A 14,247-nucleotide genomic window follows, 5' to 3' on the forward strand; every position below is an offset into this window, starting at 1 on the left:
CCTGCTAGTGCAGGACCCTTTGACATTGGAGCCGATGAGGCCATGGAGATTGGTGAAGGCACCTCAACCTCCGAGCTGTCTGTAAATAACTGTAAACACGATCGTTGTCGTCTATCTCCTAGTGCCATATCTGCAAGAATTGAGATGCAAATAAATATAATATTATATAATAATAATAATAATAATCAAATAATATTCTAATGAATACAATTATATCATATACCATTATTGCAACACAAAATTGAATGAAAAATAAAGATCTACTCATCAATATTCGTATCTTCCTCGATGTGTAGATCCTTGTTCGAATCACAGTAATCGATATATGTATCGTCTTCTATCTCATCATCATTTATGAACTGATCGTCGCCCTCCGATCCGATCCGCCCTAGCTCCACCTGATCCGCCCTAGCCCGACCCGACCTGGCTCCACCCAACTCGCTCCAGCCCAACTCAACTCGGCCCAACCCGCCCCATCCCGGCCTGACCCAAAACCAACCCGGCCCAGACCCTACCATCCCCAACACGGCACGGACCGGACCCGACCCTACCCGACCCGCCCTAGCTCCACCTAACCCGCCCCAGCCCGACTAGACTCGGCTCCACCCGACTTGCCCCAGCCCGACCCAACCGGACCCGACTCCACCCAACTCGCCCCAGCCCGACCCGACCCGCCCCATCCTGGCCCAACTTGGCCTAACCCGACCCGACTCCACCCGACCAGCCCCAGCCTGACCCGACCTGATCTAGCCCGACCTGCCCAGCCCCAGCCCCCGGCACGCACGCCAGCCACGGCACGTCGGTCCCCGCACGTAGGCCCCAGCACACAGGCACACAAGCCCACCGTCTCAGCCCAGGCGGCCGTCCCTGGCACGCTGGCCGCAGAATGCCACCACCATGTGGCTGCGGCCCGCAGGCCCGACGTGGCCGCGGGCCACCATCCTGGCCCAAGCGGCCGTCCCCAGCACATCGGCACTATGCCCGGCATGCCGGTCCCGGCATGCAGGCCCACAATCCCGGCTTAGGCGGCCGTCAACGGCACGCCAGCAGTGGCATGTCGGCCGCTATGTGGCCGTGGCCCGCAGGCCCCACGCGGTCGCAAACCGCCTTCCCAACCCAGGCGACCGTCCCCGACACACCGACCGTGGCATGCTGGCCCCGCATCGTTCCCCATCCCCAGCCCGAACATAATCCAAAAACAAAAAAAGCTTAACACGACTCACCTCGATGGCAGTGGTGGTGGTGGCAGAAGAGCTCCGGACAGCACAGGAAGCCGGAGGGGACATGAGAGGTAGGGAGGCCGGGAGAAGAACACGGGAGATAAGGAGAAGAACGCGGGAGGCCGAATGCCGTGGGAGGGAAGAGGAAGAAAAATGAGTTTCTAATGGGACGTGAACGGATGCAAGGTATTAGCAACGTAATTTTTCATCGCCAATAATTAATTTTCATCGCAAATAAATTGAACAAAAAAAATATTTGTGATAAAAAATTTATTTTCATCTCTAATAATATTATTAACGACGGAAAAATTTTTCTGTCGCTAATAATTCCTGCCATAAAAAAAAAATTTGTTGGAAAAATTCATGCCCTGAAAAAATATTATTTATGACGAAAATAAGTTGTTTCATCGCTATTTATGTAATTAGCAACAAAAATTTTATTCCGACACTAATAATCATTCGAAATTTTTTTTTTTAATTTGGATAATATAATGATATATGTGATATATGTACATATATATATATATATGTGTGTGTGTACATATGTGTGTGTACATATTAAGTTGGTAAAGTCTTTGGTTGTTGGATCAACTGAAATGGGATCAAATCTTACCTCCGCTTTCGAGGGTCTAGGGGTATTTTGGAGAGGGCAACCTCAAAACACAAAACAGACTAATCAAACAAAGATAGGAAAAGATTTTAATCGACATACTCATTTTACTCCAAACCAATATTATATATTGATTTATATATACAAAATTATATGTTACTTTATATAATATATATAGAACAATATTTTATATCTTGCACTAAACAAATCAATATTTATCTATCTTATTTCTGGATTAAAACTAAAGGTTGAAAACATAATTTTTGAATGTAAATAATTAGAGACTCGAAAAAGGCATATTAAAATGATAAAAATCACAAGAAAAAACACCATGATAAAAAGTAGGAATAGAAATAAAAGTAATCACCTCGAGCATGCCTTTATCAACCCCATCCACTTTGATCCTCCCATGTCCCAATATTTGTGACAACATAATTTTCATAGGTCATGACTTTTCACGTGCCTTTTATATACACATATCTTGATATTCTACATAACTTTATTTTACACATATTATTTTTTGAAACTATCTTATAAATTTTTATAAATATAATAATATTTATTATAATATATATCCTTTAATATAATTTTTTTTTTAATTTTTAAAATTTTTTAACCATTAGCGACGAAATATTCCGTCGTTAAAACTCATTCTAATGATGAAAAAACCTTATTGCATCGCTAATAGTTTAGTTTTTTAAATTTAAAATTATTTTTTTTAAATATTAGCGATGAAAATAATTCGTCATTAATAATCGAAGATTTACGACAAAAATATGATTTATCATCGTAAATAGTTTATTATTTACGATAAAAATATTTCATCATAAATTATCTTTTATTTTTAAATTTTTAAAATTTAAATATTTATGATGAAAAATATTTTTTTGTTGCTAATATTCATATTAGTGATGGAAATATTTTTAACACTAAGAAAATGACTAGTTTTTTGTTTAAAAATTATTTTAGTCTAAAAATTTATTGTGAAGAAAAGCTTATTAGCATCGCAAATAACTTACTTTTTGAAATTTTATATTTTTTTAATTTTTTAATTATTAGTGATGAAATATTTCATTGTAAATGTCCCATATTTTTTGATAAATTTTTTTTCTGTCACAAATATTTTGTTATCTACGACGTTATATTTTCATCGTAATTAATTATTCTATTTTAAATTTTTAATTTATCTAACTTTTTAAACTATTAATGATGAAATTATCCATCTTTAATATTTTTAATTTGTGACAAAAAAATTTATTGATCGTAAATAGTTAAATTATTTATGACTAAAATTTATGTCACAAATAATTGAAAATATCTAATTTTTAATTTTTTTTACTTATTAGTGACGAAAAAAATTTATTGTAAATAATGTTATTGATGACGCAAAACCTGATTTCGTTGAAAAAATTTTTAGTATTTTTGATGAAAATAATTTTATCGATAATATCTCTATATTTCTTATTTAAAAAATATTTTCTTATTTACGATAAAAATTTTCATCGTAAATATTCTATTTATTATGACGCAAGCAATGTTTTCATCGCTAATTATTTTTATTGACGATGAAAAATCTTATTCATCATAAATATTTTTTTATTATCGATAAAAAAATTTTACCATTGTTGACATTGTTATTGACGACGAAAATTCTATCCGTCGCAAATAATTTCGTTGCAAAAAATCTCTTCCCTTGTAGTGAAATCTATTAGAATATTTTCTAACACGCAAATAATTTTATTACAAAAAACTCTTCCCTTGTAGTGAAATCTATTAGAACATTTTCTCACAGATACAAGCTGTCAGAAAAAATAATTGACATTATTTTTTTTAAAGGATGAGAATCCATCTGAAAATCTGTCAGAAACATGTTTTCTAATAGATTTTATAAATTTTTCTAATGAAATTGTCCATCAGTGAAGCTCTTATTTCTAGTAGTATTTTTTGATCTTCAAAGCAACTTCAAAATCAATCTGCTTTTTTCTTCATAGCTAACTAAATCTCCATAAGAAATATCTAGATTTTGGATAGTTTCAATATACGACTCTTCGATATAATTTAATTCCTTAATATAGATCTCCATAATTTGATCAACTGTAGCATCATCTGACTCTTCCTGAGTAATTTCAAAATCAATGGATTCTTCAATCTCTTTTGAATTTGATGTGGTAGCAATTTGATCAGACTTTTCTTGCTCAAGATTTTTTTTTTAAACTTGATTGATCCTCAAGCTGATGAAACTTGCCATGCTCTGAGTCTTCAAAAATTGATCCAGTCTCTAATTGATCAAACTCCCACTGATTTAAATCTTTATCTTTAAATCAATTTTATTCTTTTTTTAGATTTTTGAGAAAGTTTGGAATCAAAATCCATTCTTCAGAAAATATTTGTTTGTAATTTCTTATATTACCAAAATTTGAGTAGACAGTCGTAAAAATATCTTATACTTTCTTCGGCTCCTTTATATTTTGAATATAGACATAATTTTTTTATCGATAGAAACTTGAAGAATTCACATTATTTTGAGATTTTAAATTTCACTTTCTTCTCGTAATCTCATTGTTGGCATCATCTTTGACTTATCTAAAATATTTCATAAATTTTAGCCTTTTAAATAAGGTTTGATACGACCTTTCTAATATACATAATAGGTTTTGTTCAAATTACAAAGACAAGTGGTAGTAGTAAAAGAAGTCTTATTGGTATTGGTAAGATCATGCATCTGATAACTAAATGCATTGATAGAGATAGTAAAAATATCGGATATGATGATTCACCTCTTGAATTACTAAACAAGAGTCCAAATACTTACACCATCACATAGCAAATTATTGAAAGCTCTCCAATCATGTCGAGCTAAGAACACAAGAATCACCAACAATCAAGTTGCCACTCTAAAAAGAAAAAAACTATGCTCCGAATAATTTGATCGAAGTGATAAATTGCTTAATAAGCACTCTCCAAGCCTATGGCTATAATATCATATAAAGCCATAAATACACAAGGCCACCAATCTTAAGATCTTATCTCTGATACTATATTGAGCCAGAAACACATAGGCTGCCAATCTCCAGAATCTAAAGCTTGATACCATGTAGAACGGCATGCCATCCAAACTAGATCGAATATATTAGTCTCACAATGACGCCTCATGAAAGAGTCTCAACACATATAAATAATCTCTTTTCTCTCTCTTCTGCACAATCTTCCATATGGTTCTATTGTCTTTAACATCATTCTTTACAAATCAAGGAGACACTAAAGATCTTTTTAAATAGAGCATCATGTGAGTGGGAGTTTGACTCTTACTTAAACTCATAAATAAAAAATCCACTGATATATAAATTTTAACAATCTTTAAAAAAAAATAATTAAATAGAGTAGCACTAGCAATAGAATCCTAAAGTCATTAAAATCAATAATCAACTAAAAATAAAATTCTAATTGGATTGGAACTTGGCATCCATTGCAATGGCATGCGTCACCATTATCGCCATGAACCTCTATATCTATTTTATCACCATCCCCACGAATGTAGTGATGGAGTCTTGGAGAGGTCCTCCACCTCCACCATCCTATTGTTACCGTTGGTATCTCTATTTCTCATCTTCCATCCTCGACACCAATCTAGTCCCATATCCTCCTTCACCCTCAAAATGACCCAGCCATCTCTTTTTTCTTGGCCTCCTCGCATTGACAATGACCTGACGCCCCCTCTTTTCCACATTCGGTGGTGATCAAGCACCCTCCCTCTCTTACGCCCTTGATAATAACCTAGCCTCTTCTCTTTCTCTTCCACCTTCAGCGATGATCTGACCACTCCATCCACCTTGGCCCTTTCCTCATGGTGACAACAACCTGATGCACCCTTCCTCTTCCCCCTCTATCATTAGTGATGACCCAACCCACCCCCTCTATTTTCTCCTCCATCGTTGGTGACAACCCGGCCACCCCCCCTCCTGGTCTCTTCCTTGTGATGACAACGATTCGATGCCCTCCATCCACCTTTGGCGATAGCCCAACCATTCCTCCCCATTGGGCAGGTCCTCATTGCCACCATCAAGGCACCAGAGTATCGGATTGGGAGAATGGGGAGCATCTGAAAAAAGTGCTAATATTTGAGTTGACTATCGAACAACCATCCATTTCAATAGTAAAAGAATTGAGAATTTTAAAAAATCTACTACACTATGTGCATAATTAGTTGCAACTGATATCCGAGGGAAAAATCCAAACAGTTTGCATTGGATCCGACGACCAAAAATAAAGCATAGATAAAAAGATCAAATATTTTTTAGAGTGCTCTAGCAAAACTCATACAAAAAAAATTAGTTTAGTTATGTTAGCCGTAAATATAGAAATTAAGAAATTTTATTTTATTGAGAATTAGTAAATTTTATTCTTATTTGAATGTTAGGATTAGGGTTCTGTTTACTCAAATTAAAATTTTATAAGAATTTTGATATTTTTTTTTTATGTAGGATTTTATTAAAAATTTAGATTGTCTATATAAATTTATTATCATGTTAATTGAGGATATAATATGTATTGTTAAAAATTGAAAATGTTAAGTTCCTTTCTACGTCTACCTTTTTTTCTCCCCTTCTCTTTCCTCCGCTTCTTCTCTCGTTTTGTTTGGCGTGAATCTGGCATCAGAGCTTGTTTTGTTCTAAAAACGACTGTTGGATCTTTTAGCCTACCTGCTTGTGACGTTCATCCATGGAAGAAACAGTAGCTTGGTTTTTTGTTGTTGATTAGCATCATCATCTGGAACGAGTGTAGATGGCAACCGATTGAGATCGCAATGACCTGCTCTACGGTGGATGGGAGAGGACTTACTTATTTACTTTCGTACAGTGATGCACTATTGGGGTGCTGAATTCAGACAGCCTCCTCATCCATCATGTTACCAAGATATTATTACAATTGTAACGGATTGTAACTTAAAACTGTTCCTCATGTTCATTATTATTTGGTAGCAGAAGCTATTAGGCATGTTGGGCACAGCCCACCTCTTCTGATACTGCAATCTCATCTTGGGTCCACTACAACATGCTAAGGGACTTTACTGATTAGCTAGGTAGCATATGGTTGGAACAGAGGTTCTCCAGATTTCTTTATGGTGGCAAGTCGTTGTATAGTTGTGGTGGCTGTAACTTGATCAATTGATGACATGTAAATTACCATGTCTAAAGCATATGATTGATGCTTTGTTGAAATACAAAAGATCAATGGTTATGGGTTGGTTGCTGATTGACATGATTGATGCAAAATGAAGGAGCCGAAGCATTCACAAACGTTTAGTTTTTTACAAGCTAGTGCCAAATATGAACTCTTAATGCATCAATCTTGATTTCATAATGACATTTTTGTTCGCATAAAATCATTTTTTTCTCCCTTCCCTTACCCACCCTATCCTCCATAGGCGGATGCTCTTGAGATAGGTACAGATGAGGGTGCTAGAAGATTGAGCTTGTAAAGTGATTGGTTAAAATTCAACCTATTTAGAGTTTATATGGCTGATTAGGCTCAAAATCTTATACGATTTATGGGTTGTTCATATAAATTTTTTTTTTTTTTTTTTCTCTCCATAGGATTTAGACCGGTGCACTCACTCAAATGATAATTTTGAGTATTTGTTAATATACAACCAGCTCAATCTGTAATCTAATATTTTCCGTGATTGTATTGGTTCAATCTATAAATTTTATAGGATTTTAGACCCAGTCAACTGAACAGACCATCTGTTGTATTACAATCTGGATAAAATAAAAAAAAGAAGTACCATCCTCATCCTAGTTTCAGCCTCACTTCCATCTTACATCCATCTTGGTTCTCATCCCATCCCCCACCCCATAAATAAACATCGCGAGGTGGGCTAGAGGAGCAGTTGGGTCAAATATCTTGTTGAGTTGAAACGTGCTTAACCCGGATCCCCGCGTAAGGCGCAAGCAGATTGAGCAAAGATTTATAACATTTTTCTAAAGAAAAAGCCGGGAGCACAGTTATCGAGTTTGAGGAGAATGTTGAGATTAAATATATTCTTATTAAATGGGTATGATCAGGATATCAGGGACATGATCGGAGATACATATGCTCATATTTTTTTCTTAACATTATATCCTGATATCCCAGTACCAATCGAAAAAAATATTTGTTGCAACGGTGATACCATATCAAATTTACAATCAATCAATGAAAATCTTTACATTTCATCGATTGTCGTATATTACAGCAATTTTCATGGATAATACCCCACATTATCTCCATATATTTCATCCATTCTCAATTTTTTATTAGTTTATTACAACGATGACGTGGTATCACCGTTGCAAGGAATATTTTCTCTCCTAACCTAATGTAAAAGTGGCTAGATTTCACACCTTTTCAACTTCCATCGCTTTCTTAAAGTTTAAATCATGCTGGACGCCCATGGAAAATTCAAACTTTTCTGGAAACCAATTAATGTGGTGTTGTCCAAGGGGAATGCATGTTAACACCTAATCAATGCTGTTGAATCTTCTCTCAGGATCTCGTTGATAAGATAATTCTATTCCAATTTCTAAAGGAAGGTGGGAGGAAGACTTTGTTTTGTTGTGTGGAAATTTACATAGAAACTGCAGATTGAAGGATGTTTATAACTTGATAGGTCAATTTGATGCCGATCATTGGAGACCTGCATCTTTCTGTATTTGGAATCTTGCAACTAACAATGTCGAGTCCTCTGGTGCAGAGAAACTACGGAAAATTTGGGTGCCAATTTGCACACATGGTTTGGGAATACATTGGCAGCATAGTTGGAGTTCAGGTATCTTACAGCAATTAAGGTATATCATTTCTTTCACCGGATGGTTGATCTAGAAGAGCATGAGTGAAAGAATTTTTCTACACAAAATTTTGAATATATCACCATAAGTTTGGACATATCGAATCTTGAACTTATTTAGATTAAGGATATAACATATCAAGTAGATTTTAAAAAAAAAAAAAAAAAATTGATGAAGAGTACATATTAACACCTACATGCTGTATCCTTACAAAAATTATTGAATACCTAAAATCTCTAATGGTAGCCACATGCATTTCCATGTGCATCACAATTATGATGATTAAATATAGGGAACTATTGGGGGTCGAAGTCTGTTATATTGGGTTTGGCATGGGTTCTATCTAGGTAAGTCAGGTCATCAATATACAAAAAGCTTCACATCTAGTCAAGACTCTCTGACGTATAACATCACTATTGATGGTCATAACCCAATTCAATCGGTTTGACCCTAAGCTAATCTAATTTGACAAACTTAATTCTCGGCCAATGGAACCTAACTCTTTTTGATTCAATCTCTCTCTTTGTAACTCATTTTTAAAATGAATTAAATCATTAGCATCGAAAACTCATGATAAGATCCTTACACCGAGTGATTTTCCAACTCGATTTATGTTGTTATGATCCAAATAGAATTCTACTCTTGTGACCCAAGGTTGGTCAAAAGCTCCAACCCATATTCAACTTGTTTAAAGTCCAGGTCAAAAGATTTAACTACCATCTCCCTCAGGTCAAGTCAATTTTTGCCAACCCTAGCATGATTTGTCACCGCGTTTATTTGTACACGATATATATAAAATGTATCCAATTTAAACTATAATGCTTGGATGTCCCTCTTAAACTAAGGGTTAATACATTGCCCAAATGTAAGACTCATATATTGAGAATCGACCAAAGCAGTAAAATATCAATAGGCACAAAGAGAATCTACCCAAGAAGACAAATACAACATTACAAAGAATTCTGTCCATCCTTGAGTTTTTGTCCAAAATTCCAAGTAATTATTAACTTCTTAAGATGTTTTGAACAGGGAAACTATTCCATTTTATTGGATCATTTTCAATTAACAATGTTGAACTCAAAAAGAAACAATCATGTCATATCACAGCAAGAACTTAGTATATGCTAAAAAAAAATATTAAACATTATAAGAAGGCTAGAACAAGTATTAGTTAATTTTTGCTTGATTGTCCTTCATTAGGTCTGGGAATCCTCTTGTACTCATAGTTGTTGATGTCAACCTTCTGCTGTAAAGCCTGCAAACATAAGAAGGACCGTTCGGAGTAAATGGGATGAAGAAGCATCTGCGTTAGGAAATAGTTTACTGGCTGAGAGAACTACCTTCAGCTCCTCTTCTAGAGAAATTTTTTTTGGCTTATAGCCATCCTTGGGCCCAGTTTTCGTAAGTGCTTTTGTTGTTTCAATGATCTCCCACTCTAGATCATCCTTTTCTTTTGTCACTTCTTTACTGTATTATTAAGCCAACAATGTATTGTAACAACACATGCAATCCATTTGATAGAATTATATATTAAAAGGACAACCATCTTTTCCACAGATCCCCAAACAAAACCAGGTACTTGACAATAGCAATAACAGATGTGGAGAGAGATAAACTGAAAGTTGCATGGCAGTAAAAACAACAGATAAAAGTTTTATACTTGCCTTCCTTGAATGAGATGAGAAAGGCCAACTGATCCTAATACTGTGAGAGAAATGAGTGGAAGGCCATATCGAAGGAAGGGATATTTCCTGCTGTATCGTTTAAATTCAGCAGCTTTATTCAAAATCTTAGATGAAGGAGCCTCTGGATCAATCTTCTGAGTTGAATTTATCTTCGTTTCAGTTGTCATCACCATCAGCCGAAAATAGTTTGAATATAATTCAGGAAACTATTCTGAATTCATGAAACTATACTGACATTGCCAAACAGTAACTGACTATCAAAACAGTTAGAAAGAAGGAAAAAGAAAAGTAAAAGACCATTTCAAGATGGATTACTCAATAACGAACAGTCAGTAGATTTTTCATATTGAAAGCTCATAAATTCCCCGAAACTACCAGTAGTGAGCGAGCTAATTAAATTGCTGCAGACCATGCATTTAGTAATGCTGCTATCTTTTTGTAGTTTCCTTTTGCTTCTATTTGCAGTTTTGAGATTGCTAAACATAAAAGAAAACTGACAACAATCAAGCAAATTCAATACAAAAATTAGCATTTATCTCAAATACTATTATGTTCTTTTGCAAATATTGTTATGTTTCCAAAAGATATGGTCTCCATAGAAATGTCGATGGACTCATGTTTGAAATTCCTGAGTCAATCAGAACTCAATCTTGTCCATGGTAATATTTTGTGGTTGTGCGTTGAGCAAGCAGATGGTAATCCCTTCTTTTTTCCCCTTTTTCAAATGATGTCAAGTGCTATAATTAAACCACTAAATTCAAGTTAGTTGATTTTTTTTTTTTTTTTGGAGTTATTATTATTTAACTAGCAACTTAGCCATCAATCTCTGCCCCAACCATTCAAGGTTGGTGTCATGAATCCGTATTTTCCAAAATATTATCATTCATTTCATAGTCTGACATGCTTTTTTCATGACTGGCACTCGACCTAACATCAATGCTCCACCTTCTACATCAGAACTTGGAACAGTTACATATTAACAATGTGCTGAATATGAGAACTTAGATGAATAAGCTTCGATCCAAGAACTAAACATTATAAATCATCAAGTACACATAGAACCTCACTCCATACAAGTTCAGTCAGTCAACGAAATCTGAAACATGTAGAAGCAGTCTATAGATAGTTCTTAGAAATTGATCCACTGATCACATTTTTCAAGTGGTTAAGTCAACAACAAGAATGCCTAAAAAATCAACAACATTAGGGTGCTGTTTGGTTGCCATTAAGATGAAAGAAAAGAAAGATAAATCAGCAGGAGAAAAGAAAATAAAAGAAACAAAAAGGAAAAAATAGAGTATTTTCTCATGTTTAGTGAACCTACAAAAACTGCAAATAGAGTTATTGAGGAAGTGGTTAAAATATGATTAAGTTATCATAAACCACTTGCCTACATTTCATTTTCTCTCAAAATCACCACCTTTTAAAGAACACAAAATTTAAGCTTTTTAGAGAAAATTTTGGCCCTATTTTTCTCTTTGATTTTCTCTTCCTGGATTTTTTTTTTAAAAAAATTCCAAATTATGAAAAAGAATATTCTTCCATAATAAACCATCTTTTCTTTCACTTTCCGGTAATGAAACTGAATCAAAAAGACTCAACCAAGAAAATTTAATTTCAACTTCTCAGAAAAAAGCATACAAGATAGAAGGGAAAATAAGTTACATGCAATGTTGCATGGACACGAATATGAAAATCAGATTTGGAAATGTATCCAAGTGTTTGACTCAACGATAGAGAATAAGAAAGATATAGGGATATGTAGGATAAGATATAAATTTAGTTGAATTATAAATTTACACCTTTGTTATTGTTTGTTTAAACATTAAAAAGAAATTGTTTTTTAAGGCTTTCAATATACAAATATCCTATTCAAGCTTCTCAACCAATATAAGAAAATAACATTTTGCAAAGTTATTTCCATACCTACGTCCTTGACCAATCTCTAAAAGGAACAAATACTTCCTCCTAATATCAATATGAAGGATCAAACTCGCTGCTGAAAGAGTCCAACTACCTGCCAATCTCTAAAAATAGCAACCAAAGAACTTTGTAAGTATCCAAGTATCTGATACATATCCGACTCAAATACATATCCAACATGGATTTTTTGGGGTTGGATGCAAGGGTCCAATTAATAAAAGTCAAAAGAAACTAAAGCACTCAGTCTCACAATAAGTAGAGAGAAGATTCGTTTTCTTCTTCTTCCCTCACTCCTCTTCTGTTGATCTAATTGGTTCCCCAATCCTATTCCCATCTGGTTTTGCCATCCTTGGATTTAGGAAGGAAGCGAGCTACACGTTCCACAAATGCATTATATCAATGTTTTGCCAATTGGTTTGGAACATGGGACCCAGATATAATACACAACCATGGTAATGACAATGAATTGCCTGCAGCTGTGGCAAATTTAAAAATGCTACTCTAAAATTTCTATGACTAAAATCCCCTCCATCAGTCTCCAAGTCCTCTTCAAATTAAGAGGGATACATTTGCCTTTCTGAGAAGACCTAGAACCAGCAAGCAACAGCACCAATGTGGTGTTTGCTATTTTAAAGATTGAGCAAAATCTTTCAAAGATTGAGTTTTCCTTGATGTGTCTAAGAGCTCAAATTCATGTAGCTAGCTTGGACACAATCATGAAATGGAAATGAGTCAAAAGGTGTGTTATTTTTCCTTCTACATTTACTTGAATCTGCTCTTTTTCCCGTATATGTTATGTTCTTTCTCAAGGACTGAATTTAGTGCGAGATGTTTTGAACTGAAGATTAGTTGGTATTCTTCTGAAAGTAATTTTTATAACTTCTTTCCTCTTATGGGCTCCCCTAGACTACTTTTGTTATCTTTTGAATCCTTTATAAAAGCTGACTTTTCATTCCCTTAACCTTCAACTACTGTCTAGCTTGCAGCCCTAGAATTTTTGTTCTACCTTATAATCACTTGATGTACCTGTGTCCAATGATGAAATATTTACGTAGTCTTTGATTGCTACATCCTTGTAATCAAGTCTTGACGTCATGTATGTGTAATCAAATTTCCTTTACATAATTTGCCATCTCTTTTTAGTAAGTGTATCAATATTATAAATTAGCTCTTTTCGTTATTATAAGGACACCACATAGATTTTCTGCACGGATTACCGGATCTGATTAACATCCAAGCAGTCCATTTTTCATGCATAAGTTTAGTCTGCTGAGTATATCTTCATTATGCTACTAATGCATGCATTCATAAAATGGCACCATCGTAAGAAACTGCAATCCTTGCAATTTATTCGAAGTATAGATTTCCTTTCGCAAATTTGACCTATATCAAAATGCATTGTGAAAAATCCAGCATCGTTCTCCAATTAACGAAAGAAAGAAACTTCAGATCATTTTGATCGCAGATGAATAAAACCACCACCCTGACTAAACCTTGCCATATAACCATTCTAATCGCATAATCACGAGGCATTGTGAGAAGGAAGAAGAGGGAATAGAGAGAATGGGTCGAGTACCTTCTCTTTCTGTACTTCAAATCCTTCCCTTGCTCGACTAAGCGGGAGGAGGTCCTCATATGTTTAGCGGAGCCTCAAAGCCGGTAGTAGCCGGAAAGGAGTGGTGACGGCACTGGAGAAGGTTGTCGGACGAGGTGATTGTCGGCGATAGACGGAGGCTGCCGGAAGAGTGTGAGGCGAAGGCGTGGGGAGGAACCGAGAGTACGGGCCCGCGGGGGTGGCGGGGGTGTTGAGGGAGAAGGAGAATTCTCCTCTCAAAACCCTAAAAAGTCGAAATGTAAGAGGATCGGATCGGATCGTGATGGACCCGAAGCCGGGCCGACCATTAAACGGCGGGTCATCGGGTCGGGCTGTCGGGCAGGTCGCGGCAAGTTTCGGGCCGCGTCCGGTTAGAACCCAAGCAATC

At 35.6% G+C, this 14,247-nt stretch overlaps 1 protein-coding gene across 3 annotated transcripts; it reads right to left on the reverse strand.

The window, feature by feature from the left end:
- Positions 1-9,674: 9,674 nt before the first annotated feature.
- LOC105054125 (uncharacterized) lies at positions 9,675-14,132 on the reverse strand. Of its 3 annotated transcripts, none has more exons than XM_010935563.3 (4): positions 13,842-14,132; positions 10,322-10,567; positions 9,998-10,124; positions 9,675-9,912 (listed from the first exon to the last, which is right to left on the reverse strand). In XM_010935563.3, exons 2-4 carry the CDS (start codon positions 10,513-10,515, stop codon positions 9,829-9,831), a joined length of 405 nt encoding a protein of 134 aa, XP_010933865.1. In that variant the 5' UTR covers positions 10,516-10,567; positions 13,842-14,132; the 3' UTR covers positions 9,675-9,828. The 3 variants fall into 3 exon arrangements, with proteins under 3 accessions (XP_010933865.1, XP_010933864.1, XP_010933866.1); XM_010935562.3 differs by having other exon boundaries at positions 10,322-10,572; XM_010935564.3 differs by lacking the exon at positions 13,842-14,132 and having other exon boundaries at positions 10,322-10,596.
- Between the last annotated feature and the right edge of the window lie 115 nt (positions 14,133-14,247).

The sequence above is a fragment of the Elaeis guineensis genome, chromosome 11 (genome assembly GCF_000442705.2).
Source record: "Elaeis guineensis isolate ETL-2024a chromosome 11, EG11, whole genome shotgun sequence".
NCBI lineage: Eukaryota > Viridiplantae > Streptophyta > Magnoliopsida > Arecales > Arecaceae > Elaeis > Elaeis guineensis.

Bases quoted from the DNA above. Each gene is read 5' to 3' on its own strand.
- LOC105054125 (XM_010935563.3), bottom strand. From the start codon at position 10,515: ATGGTGATGACAACTGAAACGAAGATAAATTCAACTCAGAAGATTGAT. The intron at 10,125-10,321 runs GCAAGTATAAAA...TTAATAATACAG, and splicing joins TCTCATCTCATTCAAGGAAG to TAAAGAAGTGACAAAAGAAA. The intron at 9,913-9,997 runs GTAGTTCTCTCA...TTATGTTTGCAG, and splicing joins CTCTAGAAGAGGAGCTGAAG to GCTTTACAGCAGAAGGTTGA.